Genomic DNA, 26,104 nt, shown 5'->3' on the forward strand with positions numbered 1-26,104 from the left:
CATTTCTTATGGAATAAATGAACTAGGCATAAAAATTAGTAATATTTGTATGATAGAAATAATACTAAAAAAGCTTTATCTAGGGGAAAATACTTTAAATATGATCAGATGCATATTTCAAAGGCAGAAATAAAGGCTGTGTTTTATTGAGGGTTTTCAAAACGGGGTAGGCTTATGGGGATAGGAGAAAATGATGTATCATGAAAAGACTGAAGTGGTTCTCTGAACACATGCATTACTTCTTCTCCACTATTTCTGCTCCCACACCCCTCCATCTCATAATTAATTGAGTCTCCAGATGGGCATGGATATTTACAACTGTGTATTGTCTGTTTTGGTGTTCTTGGTATTTCTGAGCCCTTCTTTTTCTTTCAGCTTGACATTTTGAGGCAGCTAGACACCAACAGCTTTCGTATTGGAACTTTTCAGCACTCTCGAAGTTCCTTAATATATTTTCTCCTGGCAACAGCTGAATAATCTTTGTAATCTTGTAGAACAAAGATTGCATTTAGAATATTTTTAAACCTTTTTTTTTTTCTCTTTCAAGTATGTGTTTGAAAGGTCTCTTAGGTTTGGATATTGAGCAAGAGATGGCAGATTGTTTTTTTTTTTTCCCTTCCTGTATTTGAATGAATATTCAAGATTGGGAAGTGATAAGATGGTTAGGAAAACTGATGTTTTCCTGTGTTAATTCAGTACTCTTAAGCATTATTGTGTGTTTATGTCCAGGCTAGCTCATGTTTTGTCCTGAGACTTTGTGGTTCCTGTTTCATGTGTTGGGTTGATTGAACTTCTGCAAAAATTTGTGTTTCTCATGGTAATGGGGAAGAGAGAATTCCCCATCATAGGAAGAATTGTGGTTAATCATAAAACTATGATTTAGAGGAATAATGTTTATATTTCCATTCGGAATGGTGGAATTTCGTGACTTCTTTCCGTAAGAGGAGCTTTTTCTTAAACTGTAGGCAGTTAGGAAAACTTGGATAGGCAAAACATAATTTTGTAGTTTTTGGATCTCTCCTTTGGTATCTCTGGGCCATTTGAAGTAACTTTATGTAGTGTAGGCTTAAATTTTTTTCTTCCTCTTATCAACATCTTTTAGACTGTGATTTGGGCTGTTTATTTGAATGAGGATTGTCTTGTAGAAGTCTGCCTTTTAGTAGGAAAATGAAGAACACAGTTTAGGTTTCATAGACTTTGAGCTTCTTTGAGGTCAGACTATGACCACAAATACAAATGGTTAAATAGGAAACAGTGTTTTGTTATCAAGGCCTTATGTAGTATTTCCATATCATTAAGTGCCCAATGGAAGAGGTCAAAGTAACATTTTCCCCCAAAAAGATTTTCCCAAAATCATATAGAAGGTTGGTACAAAAACTCAGACTAGACTTGCTGCATGTAATAAAACATCATGTGGTGATTCAGAAATCCTCCTTAATCCTCATTGTTTCGAGTCCTAGTTAATTTTAGCTAATCTTCAAAGATGATGGTTAACTTCAGCCTATAGTCTGTAGTAATTTCAGGATAATTTTGATGATTGGATGAATAGGGAGATATAAGTGAAGACTGTTTATTTCTTAGAAAAAGATGCTTTAGTACTTAATAAAATCCTGACTAATAATTTCTGTTTGTCTTGTGCTTGAAGTGCAGTTGACTTTCCTAGTGAGTTTCATGGGTGGTGGTTTTTGGTTTTGGTGGTTTTTTTTTTTTAATGATGAAAATGGGCTTCGTTGCTAAACTGTCATATTGAAGATCAGTGAATAGACTTTGGGTTTTGGGGGCAGTGAGTTTTAGCACCCTGGCCTGGCTCATCATGGATTAGGCAGCTCTAAGTACTAAGGAAGGGGTGGAGCGTGTGTTCATACAACAGACAACAGAGGGGGAAGGGATGCCTGCGGCAGCAGTGGCTTGAAAACAAATTAAATGGTTTCAGAGTGGCATCAGTGAGTTGTTCATGAAGTAATATCTAAAATAATCAGATGGAAATAGGCAATGGAAAATGTTGGAGATTCTGAAATGGATTTGGTGTTATCACAACAGTTCAAGTTCCTTTTGGAATGTAGATGTTTTCTTAACAAATGAATAGGTGAAACAAGAATTTTGATATTCATTGGTTACAGTTTTTTACTATCTACAGCTTGCAGAAAGCTGGAAACCAATGCTTTACGCTTAGGTTGGCACAAGTCACATCTTTTTAACTTAGAGGTTAAAGTGAGAGAAAATAATTTTTCTTTTTTGAAAAAAGTAGTGAGAGTCTTCACTAAAGGCCAGTTAAGGTAGATACCTTCCTATATTTTAACAATTCTTTGATAACTTAAATAACTGCTAAATTAATATAGCTCAGTCTTGCATTAGAAAAATGTATTTCCTTTTTAAATGAACATTTATGAACAATAAATCAATCTGTTTGGTTGATGGAGCATTAGATGGTTTTAGCCTTTTCTTTCCCCCTGTTTTCCCTTGTAGGTAACTCAGAAATGTTAACGTATAATAATCTAGAAGTGATTTTACATTGTGTCAGTTTGAGTTAAAGTGTTGCAGAACATATGTTTAATTATTTTCCTTGCTTGGTAACTTCTTTACTTGGAGAGTCTATGGCATAGTCTCCTGGTGAGGCAGAAGCATTGCTGTAAAGTAAATGCAGACAGTTCTTACCGCAGCTAATTCAACAAAAGAGACACAAACATTTTTGCTTGGGTTTTTTTTTTGTTGAAGAGTGACAAATACACAGTGATCTTGAATATCTTGGGGTGCTTTTCTGTAGGACTGAATACAAGTGTCTCCTTATTGCTCAAAGAAGGTCATGCTCTGAGCTGTGTTCCTGAAGTAGTGTTGTGTTGACTCTCATGGTTGTTGAGTTTCTCTGGCTTGCAGGCTTGGCAGAATCTTAGCTCAGCCCTTCCTTTCCCCTGCCCCTGTTGGGCAGCTTTCTGTTGAGTTGGAAAATCGAATGGGTTCATGAAGTGTTCAGTTAATGTTGAAAAAGGTGATGGACAGAGGAGTGAGACCTGTTAGCTTGACTCAGTTCATTATGTAATCATAGCTTCCGTTCAATATCAATGCACCCACAGGCCATGGCAGAATTTTGCAAGAGTGGCATAAGTTAATAAATAGATTTTTAGTGGTGAGAGCTGCTTTTGATTTGGTGAAAGAGTTCAGATGATACGTAATTGACACTGGGTGGTAAAATTGACAAGTGTGGCTTATAGAAGCTAGAAGGAATGATAAAGTTACAATGCAGTGAAGAGAGGGGAAATAAAATACAGTAATCAAGGTATAATTTTGGGACAAGCATCTGTTTCTAGTTATTTGTTTTGTAAACATTATGCTCTAAACAATTAGAAAGAATAAAATGGATAATGGGTTAGCAGATGCCATCTACAGAATCTTTTAGAAAGGCTTTTAAAATATTTTTAAGTCATAAATTTTCTGCAGCACTTCTTGCTGCATACATTATTCACAAAAAAAGGAAGCTTTGTGAATAAAGTGTTGCTGCTTTCTTGATAATAATCATAAGAACACTTATTACCATAAGCAGAGTAATTATGCAGTGAGTTATGTTTGCATTTAAATTGACACTGACACTAGCTTGGTCCTGAGAACTGTTGTAAACAGTAAGTTCAGTATTTTTTTACTTAGAAATTAATTTTGTTGCATTGTGAAGTGACTGCATAGCTGTCAAGGATATAATCAGTTATGGGGTCTTGAAGTTTCGTTATTTTAAACAAATACTGAGAAGATATTTTTATTGGTGTTTTTGCTTAATACCATTATATGGCAATTAAATTCTGCATGTCATGGATACATTAGTAGCATATCACAGGGTGGTAAAGTTCTTCATTTTAGTGTTTGCCATTCAAGTGCCATCCTTGATTCAGAGAAGCTCAGCACTTCAGAATGTTATGAGATACAAGTAGACTGTGGGAGAGCAGCCATATGATCTTATTTCTAACCTTAAATGTTCTTTTTTAGAAAGTTAGTGACTCTCTGACAAGCTAAATGACTGATACTTAGACCCAAAATTTTTTTGGCTTTTAACTTCTAAAGGGCTACTCGTGAATCATGATTTAAGCTGAATCAGGAGCTATTTAGAGTCAAACCAGCAGTGGCCAGCAGTGCTCTCTTCCTTGGGTGATGAGTTTCTGAACTAATCCAGTTCTCTTACACATAAACTTTGCTTTCATCGGGGCACTAGCATTGATTTGATCATTTTAGGGTGTGCTTAGGATTGTTTATCTTTTTGTTCTTCTGATTAGTAAATAATGACAAATGTAAGAAATGTTCAAGCAGACTTGCCCAGTGTTCGAGGAGTTTTTTTTGAACAGGAAGATTGAAAACTAAGTATTTTGGACAGCCAGCTATAGATGGGTCTGATGTGTTTGTCAATGCCTTCTTGGTAAAGCTGATGCCACCTCCAGGCTTTCAGCAATGAGGCTTTAAACTCGTCATAGTACATTCTCCAGAATATGCATAAATGCTCTAAATGGTAAGTCTTTTGTGAAAATTAAATAGAAAATATGTGTTTGGCATTCTTAAGGTTCCACTGTATTATATATTAAATAAGCTAAAGGAAGATAAAGTGGTGTTGGAGGTTTAGTTGGATTTTTTGTTGCCATTACACTGGCAGTCCACAGCACTGCAGTCAGGTTAAAGTATGATTATTTTTGTGAAATATTTTCTCTGGCTAGAGAGCAGGAAGTTGTCACTCACAAGGTTTGTGAGATAACCACATGGTGTATACTATGATTACAGCAAACTGCCCACCTTTACTCTTGTGCTGGTAGCCTCAGCTGAACTAGATGTCCTACTTTCTGCTTTTTAAATTAAAGAAGACATGGGGAAGCATCCTGAAAGAGCAAAATGTATTCCAGGTTGTGGAGATATGTTTCTCAGAGAGTGTTCTTGGAAAGTATTTTTAGGACTTGAAAATAGTTCTTGAGCTTTATAGACTATTGTGGAGTTAATAAATTGCATGTTAAATGGAGCATCTTAGTCTTTATTACACTGCCTGAAGTAGATGGGGATGGGGATAGCTTGCATAAATATTTTATGACTTTTGGTAGGACAAACCTTGAGATTTAAAATGGTCAGTGCCAGTATTTGATTTCTGTTCCTTAGTTGATCAGAAATGCCCAAGTGTTATGTATCAAGGAGTATGATTCTGCATTATTGACTGTTTCTTGGCCATAGTGAAAGTCCTAAGCACTGCTGAAATGGTACTTGAGGAATATGAGGCAAGAGTTTTTTCAGGCTTACAGGGCAGTTTAGCAGGTTGTTCTCATAATTTGGGTATTTATATTTCTTTGGTTAATGGGTGGTGTCTATTGCCCTTTTTCTGTTAAGTATTATGAAATGACACACAATAGCAAGGGGCTGAAACTATGTGACCTCTCAGGGCAAAAGTACTCTGCAAGGAGAACTTATTAATGCAAATTAGTGTTTCTCTTTCCTTCTGGCATTTTTAGAGTCAGAACTTTTCTGTGTGAACTTCCTTTGATGTGGGGGATCCTGGTAAATGTTTTAGTTAAAATACTGTTGAATAGGAACATTTTTTTTTTTTTTTTACTGTTAGAATACAGGGTTGCTGCAGCTGTTTCCCTAGCAGTGAAAAATCATCACACTTTTCCAGAGAAGTACATTCCAAAAAAGACAGTAGACAGTAACTTCAAAGCCTTCAAAAAGTATTTCTTTTTCTGAGCAAAACAGCGCCTGGTAGAAAACAAGCTGCTCATTAATTTACAGACTTCAATCTTTCCTGGGGTGGGAAGGGACCGCTCTTTGCAGTGACAAGTAAAATACTCTTTTTGCAAATTGGCTGTGGATGTTTGTATTAAATAAGTGTTGGCATTTCTTGTTCTGAAAAACACAGCATTATTTCCCATAGAAGTATGTGTCAGAGCATAATGCTCTCTGACCAGGTTCTTATAGACAATCCACGTATGGAGGGTGCAACACTGAGTATTAGGGCAAGAAAGCTGGTGAAGGGGCTGAAGCACAAGTCCTGGGAGGAGCAGCTGAGGTTGTTTAGCCTGGAGAAGAGGAGGCTCCGGGGAGACCTTATTGCCCTCTAGAACTCCTTGAAAGGAGGGTGTAGCCAGATGTGGGTTGGTCTCTTTGCCCAGGCAACAAGTGACAGGACAAGAGGACATAGCCTCAAGTGGCGCCCAGGGGAGGTTTAGGTTGGACATCGGGAGGAATTTCTTCACAGAAAGTATGAGTACACATTGGAATGGACTGCCCAGGCAGGTGGTGGAGTCACCATCCCTGGAGGTGTTTAAAGAAAGACTGGATGAAGCACTCAGTGCCATGGTCTAGTCAACGTGGCGTACAGTCAGGTTGGGCTCTGACCTCAGGGGTCTTTTCCAGCCTAATTGATTCTGTAATATCAAATGTGTGTGCTTGAAGATACTTGATGTTATGTGGGTTTTTTGATTTAGCAGAATGTCACATTCATATTATGTTTTCAGTATATTTTATAAGTATAGTTTGTAATTAGAAAAATACAGAAATTGCAATACACAGTTCAATCACAATACCAATGTGATACCCATTTCCTGTTTCTATAATATCTACACCATTGCAACGCTGGGCATCCCTCATTGCCAGAAAGGACCATGTGGGTTGAGACCCCATATGGTGCTCTTTGAAATTTTGTCAGTGGTTCAGTGCATGTATTCACTGAGCAATGTGAGCCTGACCACCATGCAGGGGATGCAAACTCAGACATTAGCATTATTTTGATGAAATGGGGGAGAAACATTCACACCTCTAGTTGATCCACTCATCTGACTGAGGTATTTATCCAAAGCAAAGGCCACCCTCCAGTCCCACTCTGTTGAGGTCAAGTCAGCCTCTTTGCAACAGCTGTGGTTTGTCACACCCTACATTATTTCCTGAGCTTCATGGGTGCTTCACCCTTGCTCATCTCCTCCAAGCCTTCTGTGACAAGGCTTTATTGGTCAGTCACTGTACTTGAGTATTTATCATATCTAAACTTACAGGGGTTTGAGGCTCATTTGAGAAGTTGCTAGTTGAGAATCACAATTGGCCTTTGTGATTTTATCACATGAGGTACACACAGCTATATCAGTGCAGTCTGTAAAGATGAAATCTTTCTCTGTAACTTCCAATTTTATGCACATAATTAACATATAGATAAATTAGTTCAAAAGCCAAAAGTAAGACATTAAAAATCAGAGTTTACTTAAGGTAAATTTGTAGCTTGGCTGCATTTATAGTTTGTGAACTTGATTGCACTGGGTTTTATTTATTTTATTAAATCTCTGTTTGCCACAGCTGCTTCTGCCTACTTCTTCTGCTAGCATAACTGGTGAATTTCTCTGGGGATTTAATTCCTGTTAAAATCTGGTGGAATTTCACAGATAAAATCCAGTTATAGTCACAACCACGTTAGGTGTTGCTGGTTTCAAAATGGTCTGAGGGCTCTTTGTGTGCCGCACTCTGCCATACTTCCACTTTTGGAATCCTGCTATGCATCAGGGATTTGCTTTTGGCTATACAGTTGGTCTAGGATTTACTGTAACTATTAATTGTGTGTAATGCCTTTTTTTTTTTTTTTTGTCTGTGTGCTTGGCTTTGTGCTTGGCTTTTTGTGTCTTGTCATCACTTGGCTGTAGTTCTGTGGCTGGGACCTGTATTGAGGTTCCAGGAGCACCTTGTCTTCTAGATAAATGGGGGAGGGAAAGACAACATAAACATCTAGTGAAATATATGCTTTTAAGGTCACTGTTAGCTAGTGACTCTGTGGAGTCACAGTTGTGATACTGAGCAATGATCTAATTTGAAATAGAGAGCTTGATGATGTTTAAGGTAGATAAGATAGTTATGCCTTAGGTAAGATAGTTAAAAATTTGCACTTCCTAAACCTATAGTCACAATGTCCTAATGAGCAGGAGAGCCTAATGAGCACTTTTTCTTCATATCTGATGGAACTGACAGAAAAGGGGATTACTTCCATTCTGGGTATAGTCTTTTCCTTAAAGATTCCTTTCGCAGCCGAGTCTTTGCCTAGCAGGATCTGTGTCCAAAGTCTGTGTTATCCACATGGAGACTCAGACCTCTGTGCCCATAGACATCTGGCTGGTCTCTAATCCTGTGTGCTTTCATGATTCCAGACAGTGCAGAAGAGGTAAGCACTTGGTATTTTACTGTGTGCGCAACTACAGAAGATGATCTGTGTTGCCCTGTGCACCTGTAATCCTGGCTCTGAATTGTACATACTTAGAGGAGAACATGCTTTTTAGAATCTGAGCTTTTTAAACCTTTCAGTGTGTATCACACATAGTTTGATCATACAGAAAATTCAGGAAATGGGAAGCCTGTAAGTTTCAGTGTGTTTGGTGTTCAGTGAAATACCTTTTATTATGTTGTTGAACACTAATGGTTTGTTCAGCGTGGGGAAGGTAGATAAGAAATGAAACCTAATTCTTACAGTGGGTGAGGAAGTTCTGATTTTTTTAGGATCCCAGTAAGAAAGGAATGAACACTACTAACAACTCAGAAAAGGCAATAGCAAAGTGTAAAATCAGATGTCCTTTCTGATGCTGGGAATCCTGAGACAGTACAGCTTTGGCTAGATCTGTGGTCAGGGCATGGCACACTGTAGATCTTGTTTGCTCACTGTTCATTAGTATTGTCATGGGGTTTTACTCACAGTACAGAGTCATCCATCAGTGGTAGCAGTTGGGTCTGGAATGAGGGCTTTGAGTGTCCCGTGGATGATGTGCTCCAGTATCCTCACCTCATTAATGAAACTGCAGTTCCTGGGCAAGGTGCATGTAATATTTCAAGTGAGAAAGACAGCATACTGTACATATACTTAAATGCACATTGATTAGTTACACATTGATTATGTGGACATTCATTAATTGTGCTATTGATTAGCCACAGCATGACTCAGTAATGATCACATGGTATCCACGATAATCACATATCTGGATGTGGATCACTGACTGTTCACACAATAATGATCTTACAGGCTGATCGTTACAAACAAGTTGAAAGGTCTTTGTAGTACTTGAATTGGCTTGAAAGGGGTTCAGTTTTTTGGGGATTGATGGGATAGACTCAGACAGATTTAGTGAGCTGTTCGGATGGACCTGAAGATTCAGAAGATAGAATCTCAAAGAAAGAATCAGAATTTCCCTCAGTATCTCAAATTAAATCTCATTGTTTTGTGGACATCTTGGGTTTTTTTTTTCACTTTTGCCGTTACAGTTTTGTTTCTGTACTACCTTTGTGTTTCATACTTGTAGGTCAGTTGAGAAGCTTTATGTAACATTTGCAGGGCTATTTATTAGCTAATTAGCCAAAGTGTTTTGGTCATCAGTTTGTCTAAAAATAGATTTTGCTATGAGAGTGTTCTAAATTTTTAGACTGCTCTCTGTGAATGTGGGTCCTACTATTTGCATTCTCTGAGCAAGCAGAGCTAAAATTTCCCCTTAAAAATAAAGTATATTGATGTCAGTGAGCCCTGCTGATGGATAATGGACTCATCCTGCTAAGCTGAGAAAAGCAATGGTAGAGGTAAGTTGCTGGTATGTGGTGTTGGTCACAGTAGAAGGAAGTTAGGCAATCTCTTGTAGCCTATGAGGAAGAAGAAACAGTAACACATGGTTGTTAACTAGTTAACTAGATTTTTTTTCTTCGGAGAAAACAGAAGGGAACTCTGAATTTCTGGTAGTATAAGCCTTCCAGATGAATTTGTATTAATTTTGATAAACATACTTTGGTCACAGTTCCATGATTGTATGATTGATGCATATTTCTTGGCCTAGAAATGGTGGTGTGTACCTTGGAAGTGGTCCAAGAAAAGCCCTTCCTGAGGCAGTGATTTATTTTTGTTAGTTAGCGTCCTGCTGCTTTGTTCCTTGATGGAATTAGCTGCAAGTGGGGAATGGAAAACTGTAGACATGGAAGCTTCAGTGGTCATGTATGTGCTGCCTATCTGATATCTGACATTGTCCAGTATAATTTCTTAGCCTGCATTTTCTTTGTCCATATAAAAACGTAGCCTGCAATGAAATAATGAACTATCTTAAGGTCGCAACTGATGAATGATGGAAAATTAGTTGCAGCATAGGATGGAAAGAAATCTTGCTGTATGTAGGTTGTTTCCTTGAATACAGATAGCTGTGGTTCTGGGAATAGCTTCTGTTGGAATCCTTAAAAGGTGTTGCGGAGGCCCAGATCTCTGGTGTGCAGGTCTGGGCAGCAGTGCAAAGGACTGTAGAGAGCACTTGCCAGCAGTATTGAACAAGTAGCTTTTCTCATTTTGTGGAAGTAATGCATATTAAAGGCAAAATCATTTGCTTGGATGCAGTTATTGTGGTCCAGCAGATAGCAAGCACAGCTGTTTTTCAGACCTAAATCTCTTGGTGTAACCCACTTTATATTTTGTGAGGGGAGCACTGATCAGTTTCTCATTGGCTAAGCAATTGAAATTTAATTTGTGGCAGTGTCAGATATTTGAAGCTGCTCTTTTCTGAACTACAAGTGTAATTTAATCTACAAAGAGTGTAGAGGGCTTTCAGAAATTAGATGAGGATCCATCCAGAATTATTGTACAATGTGTAATTTTGCTCTGGTGAAAGGTGCTGGTTATGAAAAGACTGAGCCTTTATCTTTCTGATCCTATATCAGTTTTTCTCTGTAGATTTTTTTCACTGCATACAGTACAGTGCTCTACATAAAAGTGGGAGATAATATGAATGAAATACATTCAAAATGACTGGTTTTTTTGGGTCCATCATAAAAAGGTTGTCAGAATAAGCTTTGTTGCTGCACTGTAGCTCTGTGCTAATGAAGATTTATTTGGAAAACAAACCTGATCTCTGAGAGAACCTTAATATTTCTGTTTAAGGATGTTTAAATTCTTAAAATAGCCTTAAAAACCATGTTATTAGACTTACTGAAATCCTCATTGATAATACTAGGAAAGCGACCAGTTATGTATCCTTTTTTGGAATTGTTTGTGTTTAACAGCAATGTCAGTTGCTGTAGGGAAGAAGATTTTTCTCAGCACTAAAATTTGTAAAGGCTGTCAGTTCATTTCTGCCTGCTCTTACTGGGAAAGCATGGTTGCTCAGCATTTTTGTTGAGAATGTGGAGTCATCTTGGTCAAAGTCATGTATTTGTGGGCTTGTTTTGGAACAGCTCTTAGGCTTAATGGTTTTCTGCCCTAAACTGGTGTTTGGTAGCTACAGAGCAAATGAGCTACAATAGTAGAGTCCATGGCCAACAGTGTGCAATATGGAAAGTGAAGATTGTCATGCCTTTTTTAGGGCACAAAATGCTGGAATCTTTTAATATGTTGTTAGCTTTAGGTACTTGTATTTTAGTTCTCCTCACCCATAGAGGAGATATATACAATACAGTAATTATTTTCCAAAGCATAAACCCACCAGTTGAAATTCTGTGCAAGTATAATGTGAAAGCCATTTCTGTGGTCTGCATGTTTGCATGTAGGTCTCTTCCAGTTAATGGAGGTGGATGTGTGTGCAGCATGAAGTATTCATTGTGGGTGCAGTGAGATAGTCAGCAGGAAAAAAGAGTATCACTCCAGCTTCTCATTTAATAAACAAAAATCAGAAACTCTGACGTTTCATTAAGTATCAAAGCAGTGCTGAGCTGTGCAATCAAGTGTTTGCTATTGCACTCTTCTGCAGTTCACAAAATTTTAGCTTCCTAAAATTACAGGAAGATTACTTTCTGTAGCATTGACTTGAAGCTTTTGCACTGTAGTTAAGTTTCGTGGCTTTACTTGGCATCTGTATTCTTGTTTGAGATTTTCTTAATAGTATTTCTACTTCCTTTATCGACAAGAAAATGTAAATAGGCCTGCTTAGACCACCTTCATTAATGAATAGAAAGTAGGAGCAGGGAGTGAAATTTATCTGGAGCGATTACTTTCTGACTAGATATTGATGGCAATGAGCTAAAGGATTATTAAGTTATTTTACTGTTAGGATCTTAGCCATCACTAAACACATTATTATAGAAATTGGTGTTCTCACTTGCATGTCCAGTGGTTTATTATTGCAGGTGGTAACTGCATGAAAAGAAGCTGAATTATAGATTATTTAAGTGCAATGTTTATAGAAAACTAATTTTGGATGGTATTAATACTTAATTGCTCTGGCATGCTTTGCTTGAATTGCAACATTAGCACTCCCCTTCAGACTTCGGTTTTGTTTCTAGGTTGCACGTCTTCAAAAAATCCCTGATGGTGACAATGAGACAATGATTCCTGTACTGTCTTCAAAAAAAGCAAGTGAATTGCCAGTTGATGAAGTAGCAAGTATTCTGCAAGTAAGTAACATTTTAATCTCTAAAGAATGCACTGATGTTACCAAACAGTAATTTTGATATTTCTTAAGGACAGATCTTGTAATTGAAAGCTGATGCATTTTCACACAGTTTGATATTAGCTATTGTCTGCTTCTAAAAGCAAGTTGATTTTTAAATTGTAACAAGAAATACTCTGTCACTTAATATTAAAAAAAAAACAAACCTGTGCATTTGGTGAGGGAAATGAGATTCAGCTTGAAAATGTTTGGATTTCTGTCTGCTTTGAAAATTGCAATTTGTTAATAAAAATCCTAGAGTCAATCTTGCTGTAAGATTCTGTCCTGTTTTTTTCTTTTTTGATTGCTTCCATTTCTCTAAGGAATCTTTAATGTTCTTAATTTATTTTGGAAGCCTCTGTTTTAAGTGGAGAAACAGGATTGAGAAAGCTACCCATTGACAGATTTATGAACCATTCAATCTGGGTTAATTTTCATGATAGATGGTCTTTTTTCATTTTCTGTATGCTTGATTGCTTGAGGAGTACACCATGATAAATGTTGGTCACTGACAACTCAAGATTTTGAAGCTATTGCTGTCATTTGGCTGAGTCACTGAATTCCTGACATAACCCTCAAGAGTCAGAAGGATGCTCACAGTTTGGTTTGTTGTGTTTTCTGCAGAGAAGATCAGCAGTCATTTAGAGATATGAAGCAACATCTGCTTCTGTAGTTCTTCTGTGTTTTTGTTTGAATCTCTTAAATACTGTCAAATAGAGTTTTAAAATAGCAGTTAGTTAGCTTTTATTGTCCTACAAACATTAGTGCCATGTCTTTCTGATGTTGCCCCAATTTGTATAATCTAAGACTATATGTTTGGGTGTGGGAATTTACACTAGCTTTTCAGTGTAATTGCTGACTGTTTTATTCTTTGCATATTTTAATAGGCTAATCTTCAGAATGGCTTAAAAAACTGTGAAGTTTGTCATAGACGGGCATTCCATGGATGGAATGAATTTGATATTAGTGAAGATGAACCACTGTGGAAAAAATATATATCCCAGGTGAAGATTTTTGTCCTTTCTGCTTTTTGGTTTTAATACTTCCCAATAGTTCTGCTCTATATTTTATTTTACTTAGCTTTTGTGTACATGAACATATTTTGATAAAACTGGGAAAAGTCTACTAGACTGGGAAACTACAGTTTGTATCATTTATGTCTAATTTACCTATTGAAAAACTTTTATTTAGGCATATACCAATGTTTTGATTGTGATTTATTCTTAAATGTGTGTTCATAGCTATCCAAAGGGTGCCATTCATAACTAGCCTGAAGACTAGAAAAGCAGAGTAAACTTCCCTGTAGTCAGACTTGGTCCTGAATTATGCTAACATCAGAGAACAATGCATATGACCTTTGGTAAATATTTAAAGGGAATATGAAATATGAGTAACTTGATAGGAAATTTTAAAAAGCAAAACAACTGCCTTTGAACTGAGGGTGGAGGTGGGACTAGCTGTGATTCTGGTGTTGAGCAGAACTGGCAAGAGTCAAGTGTGAATTTGTTTCTTATCAGTGTGATATATCTCAAATGCATATGTACAAATCTGGTATGAAAGTGTCACTACTTTCTCCTGCCTATCCCTCCCACCCCCCAGCTATACAAGATATTAACACAGAAGATTTTTCTAATGAATTTGTAATGTTAAACATTTTGGTCAGTGTTTCCTGCACCTTGGCTGTGCAGCAGTGCAACCCTGAAGTAACAGATGGTTGGCTCTAAAGAACCTGTGTTCCTTGGGAGTGACTAAGAAGACGTTCAGTGCTCTGCTGATGGCAGCAGTGGGAACACATCCCATGCTGGCTGTACTCTGGCATTAATGCTTTATTTTCCCATGTGTAGGGTCAGTTAGTCAGATACATCAGAGCACTTCTAAGGCATATTATCCAGGCCTATTTTAGATGGGATTTATTGAGATGCATGCTTGCTTTTAGTGTGCTTATCAGATCTGCTTTTAGAATGTTCTTCAATTGAATTGTAGGAATGTTCTTTTTTTGTGGGGTTTCTCAAAAAATCACCATGTTAGCAACCAGCTGTCATAGAAGCAAGAGCCTTTATTGTTTTAGCCTTAAAAATCTGAGGAAATTGTATGACCTAAAAGGAAGACTTTTATCTTGTAAAATAAGAAATCATTAATAGAAAGTTAAGAAATATATTGCTGCCTTAATAGTGGTCAGTTGCTGGAACAGGATCAGTCATTTACCTCAAAGACATTTTGAATGTATTTCAGGCTTCTTTTTGTATATTTAAATGCAGTATAAACAGTTATAGGAGATTATTCTTTTTGCATTTAAAATGTGAATCAAGCAATGTAAGAAACATTTTCTTCCTGTTACATATTGAATACAGTCTATTCAAGGTCTTTGATATTTAAAAGAAAACGCCTCAAGTAAGCATCTGAACTCTAGAGTTAGATTTTCTTTGCACTTGTAGGTTATAAATATTTTAGTAATAGAATAATATGTTTCAAAAATAGATCTGATGTTCTTTGAGGGGTAGATAAAATGGCCTTTCTGTCAAGACTGTGGCTCAATTACTCTTCTGTTTCATTTCAGTTTAAAAACCCCCTTATTATGCTTCTCCTGGCATCTGCAGTCATCAGTGTTGTAATGCATCAGTTTGATGATGCTGTCAGTATCACTGTGGTAAGGAACTAAATTTCTGTCTTCGTTGGGAGTACCTGAGAATGTGTGACCACATGTGTGTTCAGCATCACGTGAATGCCAGTGTGGGGTGGGATCACTTGATTACAGTTAACGAGTTTGATTTGTATGTTATCATTAAATATATTTAGTTTGTGACTGGATTTTGGATTTTTTCTTTTCTTTGATTGATAGCAGCAATACATATCAAAATACATCAGTGAATAATGCTATGGCTGCTTCTTGCATCTTTACTCTTCTATTGGTTAAAATGCCTGTCTTTAGGCATTTGTCCAGGGAAGCAATTTTTGGTGTATTCTGTGTAATTTTAATCTGAAATTATGCTTTAATTTCAAATTGAAGCCAACATAAGCCTTCTGTGAATTCACTTGAAAGATGTAATCTTTTAAAACATGAAAAAGGAACGAAACCTGAACTGTCTAGAAATCACAGAAGAAAAATAGAAGCTGAAATAATAAATTTTTTGTAGAAGATTGCAGTTAAATAGAATGTTAAACTAGTGAGCCAAATATAGTACTCATAAGTGCTTGTCATTGCAATTGGCACAGAGAAGAAAATTATAATCCCTTTAACCTTTTAGGGGTGATAGGTGGTGACTGCAAATCATGATTTCTGTATGACAAAAGGCAAGTTCTAGCTGGTTTTTTTTTCCATGTTTTGTCTTACCTCTGCACCTTCTGTGTTGATTTCACTTTTGTGCATAACTCAGGGTAACTGGAGGTTTGCTCCTAACCCCTCTAATTTTTTATAAAGAATAGTTGTCTTTGAAAGATGAACTATGTGGCTTCTTAAAGAAAAAACTTGCAATTTTGAATTTGAGTGTAGTGTTAGTTTGGAATAGTTTGTTGTGTTCCCAAGTTGGATGTAGGTAAATTGTTGTATTATGAAATGTATTTAATTATTGTGGCTGAAAGTTGAATTATTTCATGTTTTTTCCCTCTGGTTAGTGCCCTTAATTCTATTTCTTAACCCTCTTGAGCAAGGCAATGAGAGAAGATCAAGGCAGTTAGTGTAAGAGCGCAGTAATTTCTGCATTCTGTGTTACAGCCTGGGAAGAAATCTTTTAATAGCCTTGTGAACATTGGTAGAAGTATTTTAAAATATGTGATTGAGTTAAAGTTATCAGTTGTGTGTTTTTGTCTAACTTCTGACTAACTTGTAACATTTAGTCTTGTTATTATCAATAATGCCTACTTTATCACCAAGTGAATATTGGTTTTACTTGATTTTCAGATGATAGTGCAATTTTTCTATGACTATACATTTGTGCTCAGAGCCTTGGCAACAAAACTAATTTGCTATTAAAGATCAATGGCATATATTACTTTTGGTGGCACTGCTGTCTTGAGCTGCTTTTGCCATCCTTTCAGCTCTGCTGGTACAAACATATTGTAAAACTTCTTGATCTGGACTGGGAACTGATGAAGATTAAAAGGAAAATAAAATATCATTAAATACTTTCCATTTGGAAGATACTGGCTTCTTGATGCAAGCCATTACCCACACAGTCACAAGCTGAGAGACTGATGTGAGGCTAGGAATGCAAAGCCTTTTCAGGTGGCGTAGTCAGTAGAATATAATAATATTGTCTCCAGAAAAACTGTGTAGCTGTGATGGAAATACTCCATGGAAAGATGGAATATGTATAGTTATTTCCTCATATTCAGTTGGTGAGCTAAAGTTAGTATCATAAATAAGGTGGATTTATGTGGATATATTTAAGAGTTCAAGCGGGTTTTTCACTTGCAAAATGGTAATATCTTGTTTATTTTTAGTAGTTGCTGTGTGTACTTTAAAGGCGGAATTAATGAATATTACAGTACTGTGAGAAATCAGTATAGCAACTCAGCTTGGGTAACAAATTCAGTTGATGTAGCAAAACTCAATTTGAGAGTGTAGTGAAGGAGAAGATGAGACTTGCTTTACAAAAAACTGTTCTTTGTTGTTTCCTGGAATGGATTTATTTCGTTCGCTCACTTTCACATCACATGGTTAGAAGCTCCATGATGTTTATGTTGAAGTGTTATGACCAGAATTGTATATGATATAGGGGACTATAAAGGCTGTTCTTGAGGTCTTAGTACTTATCTTGGGCTTTTCCTAATGAGCAATTTTTTAGGGTATTTGTTTGTTTGTATTGGTTTTTGTTTTTTTGATCTCTGGCATCTTGTCTGTTTGGGTTGTGCCCAGTGTCCTGTTTCATTCCATGAGTGTCTTGGGCAGAGTTTCTAAAGTTCATCCACCTCTTGTTCTTGCTAGGATGTTTTATGGCTCCAGACTGGTTCTTCAGCTTGCTGCCTCTTATCTAATCTTCAGCTGATTCCTAGTCTTTCTGTTATTTGGGTATTTGAGTGAAAACACATCTGTGATGCCCTGCAGCAGTTAACGCACCTTTGTTCTGTTCATGGAGAACACGTCAGTTTTTCTATTTGTGTCATGGATCTCTTTCCACTGTTGCCTCGAACTCACTGTTCAGAAACAGGAAGCAGAGGAAGTTTTTCAAGTTTGCTATCTAGCTGTTAATCTTATCTTTAGTAAATCAGGTTACTGCATTCCTGGACATCACTGAAGCAGGTGCAAAGAGATAATGGCATTGCTTTTGTGACAGACCTGAGAGATATTGAATGATTTTGAGCATGAGAAAACTAGTTTGTTTCCAAATCATCTTGTTAATATGTAGTAACAACTATGACTGAGCAAAACCAGATAGCATTGCTTGCTTTCACGGTCATTTGGGGTTCTTTTATCTCACCCACTTCCGTTCTCTTGCAGGCAATACTCATTGTTGTTACAGTTGCCTTCGTTCAGGTAAGACAGCTGTTGTCCAAATAAGATTATTGCTTTTATGTAAACTCTTTTATTAAGAAGACTGAAGTAGTTGTCTTGATGCATTGTGCTGTGAATGCTTGAGTAATGTGCTTTCATCCAAGTCTTTGCCTTTTCTAAAGTGCACAATTTGTACTGCTTTAATCATGTTAACATTAATTCATCTGTATCAGTATTATATTCAGCAGTAAGAGTACTTACTTGTAAGGAAGCCCTTATCATAAACAGTGTAGAAGTACTTAAATATCTAACTTAATATAAAAGATTTTGAAAATGTAGCTCTTGCTTTAAGTTTGTGAAGAAATGGAAAAAAAGATTGTCTTAGTTTCCCAAGTCATAAAAAAGTTTCATTTGTTCTGTAAATGCACAGCTTTAGTCAGGGTCTGCCTGAACCAAAATTGCTTTGTGTGTTTGTGATTTATGTTTTTAATTACCTTAATTTTGTGATCTGTTTATCGAGTTAAAGATGAGTTGTGTTAACCTTAGTTCTCCAGGGGCTAAGAGCATGAACACAGTGTTTTTGGGACTAATTTGTTAAACTGTAGCATTCAATAATGCATCTAATTGCTGAGTTTAGAAGCATAACAGCGAGCATCACGAAGACCTGAAGATATGGCAAAGGACCTCTGCTATTTTTTTCAGAAGAAACACATGTAGGCAAATCTGTAAATTTTTCAGTGTTTGGACCATATTTCCTTTTTAATGTATCTAATATGGAACTGTTGAATGTAATCTCTTATCTGATTGTTTGGAATATTACTTAATACAATTTATTAATGAAATAAATTTCAGTAGCAGTATTTAATGTTGTGTGAGTTTTTCCTGTTCTAAAACTATTATCTGCTTTATTTGAAAAAAAATATCTCTGCAGGAGTACAGATCAGAAAAATCTCTTGAAGAGCTTAGTAAACTAGTGCCTCCAGAATGCCATTGGTATGTAGTTTTGTCCTTTGAGTCCTAAAGTAAATCACAAGAAGTTTAATCTGAATTGAATAAATGGGAAAGATTGTACTAAACTTAGTTCCTTTGAATCAAGTTCTTATGCTGACATTTTAAATATTGTTTTATGAGCATAAAAAACTCCACCATGTGGTTGCCTCTCTGAACCCTTCCAATGATGTTACAGATGTGTAACCTCTAAGAAACAGGCAGCAAAGTAGAAATATTTTGCTGAAATTTGTAACACTGCAATGTAGTCAATAGTGTGAATGCTTTTCTGAGCCAAAGTGCCAGAGCAGTCACTCTTGTTGCTCTTTGTGCCCACAGTGTGCGAGAAGGTCGGGTGGAGCACACACTTGCAAGAGATTTAGTGCCAGGTGATACAGTCTGCCTGTCAGTTGGAGACAGAGTCCCAGCTGATCTACGATTATTTGAGGTATATTTAATATTTTATACTTTACTTCTTGTGGGACAGAGGGGAAGGGAAGATAGCCACTGAATACTTCAGTTAAGTGTTCCTGTTTGGAGTTCACAACTATCTTGAAAGAAAATTTGAAATAATTACTTTCCAAATGTCACATGCGTTCTTAACCAATGTATGTAGTTTCTTACTACATGTGGGACATGAGAAGAAAGAATTTTTCAATTTTATGTAGTAAAGTATTCTTGAAACTTTTTTCTTTTTCCCCTCAGTGTTAAGAATGTTGTAAAAACATTGTTTTCAGTCTGAATGCTAAGATATTTTGGCATCTGGTTGCAGGTGTTTTTCAATCTTTATTTACATTAAATTTTAGGGTGTAGTTCCACTGTTCTCTGGTAGTGAAATATTAGAAAAATTTGTGAAATTGTGCAGGTGTAATCTTTTCTCTCTGATGCTTTTTCATCAGTGTGTGTTGTTTTATCTTCTCTTTTACTAAATACTTAATTTGTGGTATTAACACTGCTGGAATTGCTTGAGTTGAAGCAATTGCACTACCACAGTGCTTGAACATTCTCTAAAAATGAAGTGGAATGTAGATATATATATATATGTTAATCAGTCATGTTTTGATGGTTTTGGTTGAATAATGTTACTTTTCTATCAGATTGGGCATCCTCAGTTTGCCTAGTGTCTGGGCTATCCATCACATTAAAGTAGTTTCTGGATATAAAAATCTGTATGTCCAGGTTATCCATAGTTGATAGTGGATTAATCAGTGTTCATTTCATAGACAAATTCTAAATTAACTAGTTTCTGAGTCAAATTTGTGGCACTCTTGACCGATTTGTTTGGATTGTGTTGTTAGCCCCTGTAGTGTAGTTAGTACTTGAGTGGGTTTATTTTTTATGACTGCAAACACTCTCCGCTTGCCTTGGCAATTGTATAGTCCCTGCATTGTTATGAAACTGCTGTTTCATAACAATGTAGGTGTTTCATAGCAGCAGCACCTACTTTCTTGCTCATATCTGATACCATGGTATGATAGCAGCACTTTCAGTCCTCTTACAAAGGAAAACAGAAATGGATTTAGAAGTTTCTTAGCTGTCTGCAGCCTTTCAGTAGATGAGAATTTCTTCCATTGTAAACTATTCTTGCACAGCATTTGAAAATAAGAGCATGTAATCTTATTTTCATCTAGTGTCTACTGGGCATTGCTACAAGGTGGTGGGTTTTAAAAAGAAATTATATGGAGATCATATTTTCAGAGAAAAAAACATGTGTTCTTCTGCATGTTCTCATTGATGCTGTCCTAGAAAACAGTAGAAGTGTAACTAGGCACTATCTACTTTGTGAAGGCATTTGTATACATGAAAATTTTTCTTCACTGGTTTGATTTTGTGGGTACAATCATGTTTTCCAAAATGAATTTGCAGATCTTTTCTGGCCTAGGTTCGTCAAGTTTTCTGATCATCTTCTCTTAAGCCAGGGTATTGAATCAAAAACTAACATAAATAGAACAGTGTAGACTTAAACCACGATTCCTTTTGGTAGTGGTGATAAATATTTCAGAGCTCATAGCTAAATTTAAACGATAGCGAAGTGGCATCTTCATCTTCCACCTTTGACTCTTGTAAGTGAGGGCTTTGTAGGAGTGCTTGTTGCTTTGTTGATCCTTAAAGTATGGCTCCTTAACATATTTTAATGGTCACAATTCTGAAATACTTGTTTACACTTCCAGCTACTTAGAAAATATTGTCACGCTTTTTACCTATTTTGTTTCCAAAGGCTGTGGACCTTTCTATTGATGAATCCAGTCTCACAGGGGAGACAGCTCCTTGCTCTAAATCTACAGCTCCTCAGCCAGCAGCAACTAATGGAGACCTTACTTCTAGGAGCAATATTGCTTTCATGGGGACATTGGTCAGATGTGGAAAAGCAAAGGTAAAAACATTATTGATAGAGAAGAATGTGTTCCATGTTTCAACTATTTGAAAGCAGTTCTTACTTTTAAAGTTTACCTCTCAGTGATTAGTGTGATACTGTGCAGAGCTTTTCTCACTGGTGTTTTTTCAGACACCAGTTTAATAACAAAACCCTGGCCATGAGAGCTCAAATTTATAGGTAGCAGATGATGTGAAACTCCTGTCTCTAGGATGTGGTGTTTTGCTTCTAGAGCTACATTCACGTGATTGAAAATGTGTAACAGAAAATACAGTTCTGGCTTGTGTTAGGTGCTACCAATTTGAATCTTGTTACTGGTAGTTAGTAAGTACTTCAGCATTGCACAGAATAGCAATTTGTTTTACTGAGGCAAAAGGGTTTTTAGAAAATATTCCCTACTTGTGACAAGAACTAATTTTATAAACCAAGTTAAAAATTTTATTGGGCTAAATGGCATTTGCCCTCAATTGGAGTCAAAGCTGTTAATAACAACCACTAACATTAAAACTTCATATTTGAATTGGCTTTCTCTTTGTGTTGTTTTTTGGTTTTTTAGGGAATAGTTATTGGAACAGGAGAAAACTCTGAATTTGGGGAGGTTTTCAAAATGATGCAAGCAGAAGAGGTAAGAGAAAATATTTAGAAACAAAGACATAGTTTGAAAGTGTGTATTTCATTCATTAAAACTTTGAATTTATTCCATGGGGACTTAGTTAATCATGCATCGCTTTCGATATTTCCCTTTCCTCTAGTGAAGCAAATCTTAGCTCTTGGACATGAAAGTAATTGAATGCAGTGCAACAGGATAGCTGCAGCTGAGCTAAAGATACTAACTGTGAAAATAATACTCTGAACCTGTCTAAATATTTACATAGCTTTCTGCTTTGCTAAATTGAATTTTCTGTAGATGATTAAAAACATTCCTTTTGAGATATAATTGGCCTTCCAGGACTCTAATGCCTCTGTTTTGAAAATCAGTTTTATTCTTGCTACCAAGAGCTTTTTGGTCTTGGAGGAAGTGTGGTGGCTTGTCGTTGGCATGATGATTTGTTTTTTAATGAAATTTTTGATAAAACCTTTTATATTAAATTTGTTCCAGATTTTATAAACCTCCTGAAGAATATTTCTAATAAATATTTTATTTCATTGAGGTATTTTTGAATCTCATTGAATTCTATGAAAGAATAGTCTGTTTTCCTAAAATAAATGTATGGAAAAATAGGGTATAACTGCATATTATACTGACTGTCTTGAATTGTGCATCTGTGAAGTAAAACATAATGGAGTCCATTTGTTAACTACTGCATGTTTGCCATTCATCAAGGCTCCAAAGACACCTCTGCAGAAGAGCATGGATCTCTTGGGAAAACAGCTTTCCCTGTATTCCTTTGGTATAATAGGTAAGATAATTTATGTAAAATAATTGCAAATTATTATCTAATGGAAACTAGTGTGTAGGCCTCGAAGTGGAAGACTTAATCTCTTTAAAAATCTTTTGGCTCCTGATTTCATTGGTCACTTTGAGTTCATGTTACTGGTCATCATAAGGGTGTTTACTTGTTCCTGCAAATTACTCTACTGACTTTTTGTCCTCTAAATGATTACTTTTAAATTGCGTTGTGTCCTGGTTTTCTGATTCAAGGTTTGCAAAAGTGAGTACCTCACTTAGAGATACGATTGGGCAACTTGACTGGCTGATACTTTCTTAATCTTTGCTGTACTAATGGAATTATGCTTTGACAGTGAAATAAATAATGGATTTTATAGGTAGCACATTGTTAAGCTTTGTTGTGGTTGTTTGAATTTTTTCTTGTCTCTGTGAGGGTGCAGTACATGATGGTTTTACATTTATTCCCTAAACTGTTTTCTTTATAGGAGTTATTATGCTAGTTGGTTGGTTGCAAGGAAAGCATATCCTTGATATGTTCACAATTGGTGTGAGGTAAGATTTATGTTTTTAACTAGTGTAGGTCATGCATTACAGCAAGAGTTTGAAAGCTAGTGATCTCTTTTATAATATGCTTGCACACACTGCTCTTAACTTCGTGTAAGTAATTCAGAATGAAAATAGAAAGCAAATTCATACATATTTTTAATAATGCAGTATATTCTTGTCAGTCTCTCAAACTTTACATTCATATGGTGATTTCTGAATGTCTTGTGGAACATCTGCAAACAGCCAATAGAGTTGTACAGTTTGAATTTTTGTTGCTGAGTAAATAACGTTGCTGTAATTTTATAAGACATATGAGAAAACTAAGTTACTGCAAGCTGTGTCATGTAGTTCAATAACTCACCTTCCACTATATTATGCAAACTTAATCCCAGTGTGTTTGCTGAGAACAGCACTGAATTTAGATGGTCTAACTCCATACTCCTAGAAGAGTTGTTGAGTTACATGGACAGTGCATAAGGCAGAAAGATTTCTTTAAGTGACAGGATCAGACTCTGGAGAATTACGCATTTGTGGAGGGGAGAAAAGAAACTCAGGAGCTGCATCTTTGAGCATTGCCTAGTGAGTTGCGATCTTGTTTACACTGTCATCAAGTTTTTTATTTGTTTGTTTTTTAAATGACCTTCAGTGCCATTCCCTGACTTAATTTTCTGCCACATCATGATCTGGCAGTAGCAATTGTGGATCAGTGGTGGCATTTCTCAGTTCTATTTAGTGCTGACTACACTTATTCTTCACAATCTGCGCTGCTTTGTGCAGCCCTAATTAGTGTTTTGTGTGGGCAAAACAGATGTACAATTGATTTCTCCCTCCCCCCAACATTTCTTCATACTTTTGCATAAATAATGAGTAGAAATGATCTAATTTATTTGGTCTGTTGCTGTCTTCAGCAGGTTTCTTATAATGAATGCTATATAGCTAGAATCACATGGCAGCTCCTTCCTTTCAGTTTTAATCTCAATGACCAGTCAGCTACCAAAACAATGTTCTGAACTGTAAATTCATTGTTACTGTGTATTCCTGTATGATATTCCAAAACAAGGTTTATGTATTTACTTTCATTACAGTTTGGCTGTAGCTGCAATCCCTGAAGGACTCCCAATTGTGGTAACAGTGACACTGGCCCTTGGTGTGATGAGAATGGTGAAGAAACGGGCTATTGTAAAAAAGCTGCCTATTGTTGAAACTTTAGGTATGACTAGACTAACTTAGAGATAGTGTTTTTGATGCAAATGTTGAGAAATCCACAGAAATATTGATGACTAATGAGGAAAACAAAGCAGGTATTCTTATTTTGCTAGCAGTGTGGTGACATCTTTAAGAAATTCCTGAATTGAATGTGTGTTACACAGGAGCAATTGAGGTAGGTTCTTCTGTGGGCCTTCTAACTACTTTTTTTGAAATTAAATAAAGAGTCTGCCAGTTAATACTGTGCCACACTAGCAATACACTAAACTAAGTGACTGGATATATAGTCTTTATGCTTGTTTGCTGTAAGATGTTCTTGTTAAATAAGACTTAGAAAATGTTTTTATTGTAAATTTGGCAATGATACTGACAATGAAAAACAAGTCCAGATTCAAGTATTAGCGAAAGCTTTGTAATCATAGTGCACCTTCAGGATGTTATGCTGTTCGTATTAGAATTTAAAAGAATAAAAAATTTTAAAGCTTGAAGACATTCTGTATGCAGGTTGAATCATAAAACATGTAAAGCACAGAACATGGAAAAAAAATAGAAATACTAAGTTAAATAATTCTGCTGCATCTGAATTCCCTTTTTTGCATTTGAAGATTGGGAAAATTTTTTTCCAATGCCTCTAGCAGAGTTTCATTCGTGATGCAAGGTTTTTTGTTGCTTGTGCAGTTCCTGCTGTCTAGTCCAGAAATGTCAAGATGCTGCAGCACTCTCAGAATCTCCATTCCAGAGTTAAAAAGACATATACAAATGTCACATTTTGTAATCTTTTCAAGCTCATTAAAATTTGAAGATTTATTAGTAAGTCACACTTGTGATTTGCTAATATAACACTTGTGTGACAGAAATATTGTGGCTAGTGTTAGATACATGTTGTACTTTTTAATAAAGAATGACTTCTGTAAAGAAGGCTATTAGTTGTTCTCCTCACCAGCAATCACAATTGAGATTTCAGTAACATAGTTAGAGGTACTGGAGAATAAAATAAAGGAGAGGTGGTCAGTGGATGCATTTTGGATAAGTTGTGAATTTTGGATTTTAATTAGTTTGGGTTTTTTTATTTATTGGACAAACTTGCAAAGAAACTTGTACAATTGCTCATTAGTAGTTGAAAATTTGCTGTGTTTTGTTAAATGTCACTTGTTTTTATTTACAGACAGCTGCAGTATTTCTAGAAATTTGCTCAGCTTGAGTACTTTTGTCTTTGTTAGTTACATTGTTCTTAACAAGAATTGTCTTGTAAATGTTAATTGGTTATTTCAGGTTGTTGCAACGTCATTTGTTCAGATAAAACTGGAACTCTGACAAAGAATGAAATGACTGTTACCCATATTTTTACTTCTGATGGGCAGCATGCTGAGGTATGTAGTATGACACACTTAAATTTACCTTTTTTACCTTGTTGTGTGTATCAGCTGAAGCATGCTGAACTATACTGCGGGTAAATATCAGTTAAGAAAGCATGAATTTGTTGCACCAAACTCCTGCCCCTCAATTCATCTAGTATGCAGCCGTTGAGCTGTGTTATCTGAGCCTTCTCTGGTTACAGAAGAATTTTTTTATATAATATGTTAAGTTCTTAAAACTTTTGGTGACTGCAGGTCACACATAATAAGAGACAAATGCTAAGATACACAGACAAGTTGAGAAATTATGTTTTTCCTTAGTACAGAAAGTTGAGGCAATTTTGCTGTTTCAGGTGCAAAAAAACCTCTCCAAAATTTATGTGTTACAAACATTTAAAATGCAGATGACCAACTTTTTGGCTAAAAGACAGTTTATTGTGTGAACTGCTA

General features: G+C 36.2%; 1 protein-coding gene across 5 annotated transcripts in view; it reads left to right on the forward strand.

Moving 5' to 3' along the window:
- ATP2C1 (ATPase secretory pathway Ca2+ transporting 1) overlaps nt 1-26,104 on the forward strand; it is a 62,117-nt gene that overhangs the window by 19,601 nt on the left and 16,412 nt on the right. For all 5 annotated transcript variants that reach the window (XM_085051248.1, XM_085051251.1, XM_085051252.1 and 2 more), the window contains 12 exons: nt 12,220-12,330; nt 13,253-13,369; nt 14,923-15,012; nt 17,803-17,838; nt 18,728-18,789; nt 19,123-19,231; nt 21,002-21,157; nt 21,714-21,782; nt 22,482-22,557; nt 23,033-23,099; nt 24,179-24,303; nt 25,572-25,669. In XM_085051248.1, the coding sequence (XP_084907374.1) occupies nt 12,220-12,330; nt 13,253-13,369; nt 14,923-15,012; nt 17,803-17,838; nt 18,728-18,789; nt 19,123-19,231; nt 21,002-21,157; nt 21,714-21,782; nt 22,482-22,557; nt 23,033-23,099; nt 24,179-24,303; nt 25,572-25,669 (1,116 nt within the window). The remainder of the gene's footprint in view (nt 1-12,219; nt 12,331-13,252; nt 13,370-14,922; nt 15,013-17,802; nt 17,839-18,727; nt 18,790-19,122; nt 19,232-21,001; nt 21,158-21,713; nt 21,783-22,481; nt 22,558-23,032; nt 23,100-24,178; nt 24,304-25,571; nt 25,670-26,104) is intronic.

Source organism: Lichenostomus cassidix, chromosome 2 (assembly GCF_008360975.1).
Source record: "Lichenostomus cassidix isolate B80296 chromosome 2, HeHo_3.0, whole genome shotgun sequence".
In the NCBI taxonomy this organism is placed as follows: domain Eukaryota; kingdom Metazoa; phylum Chordata; class Aves; order Passeriformes; family Meliphagidae; genus Lichenostomus; species Lichenostomus cassidix.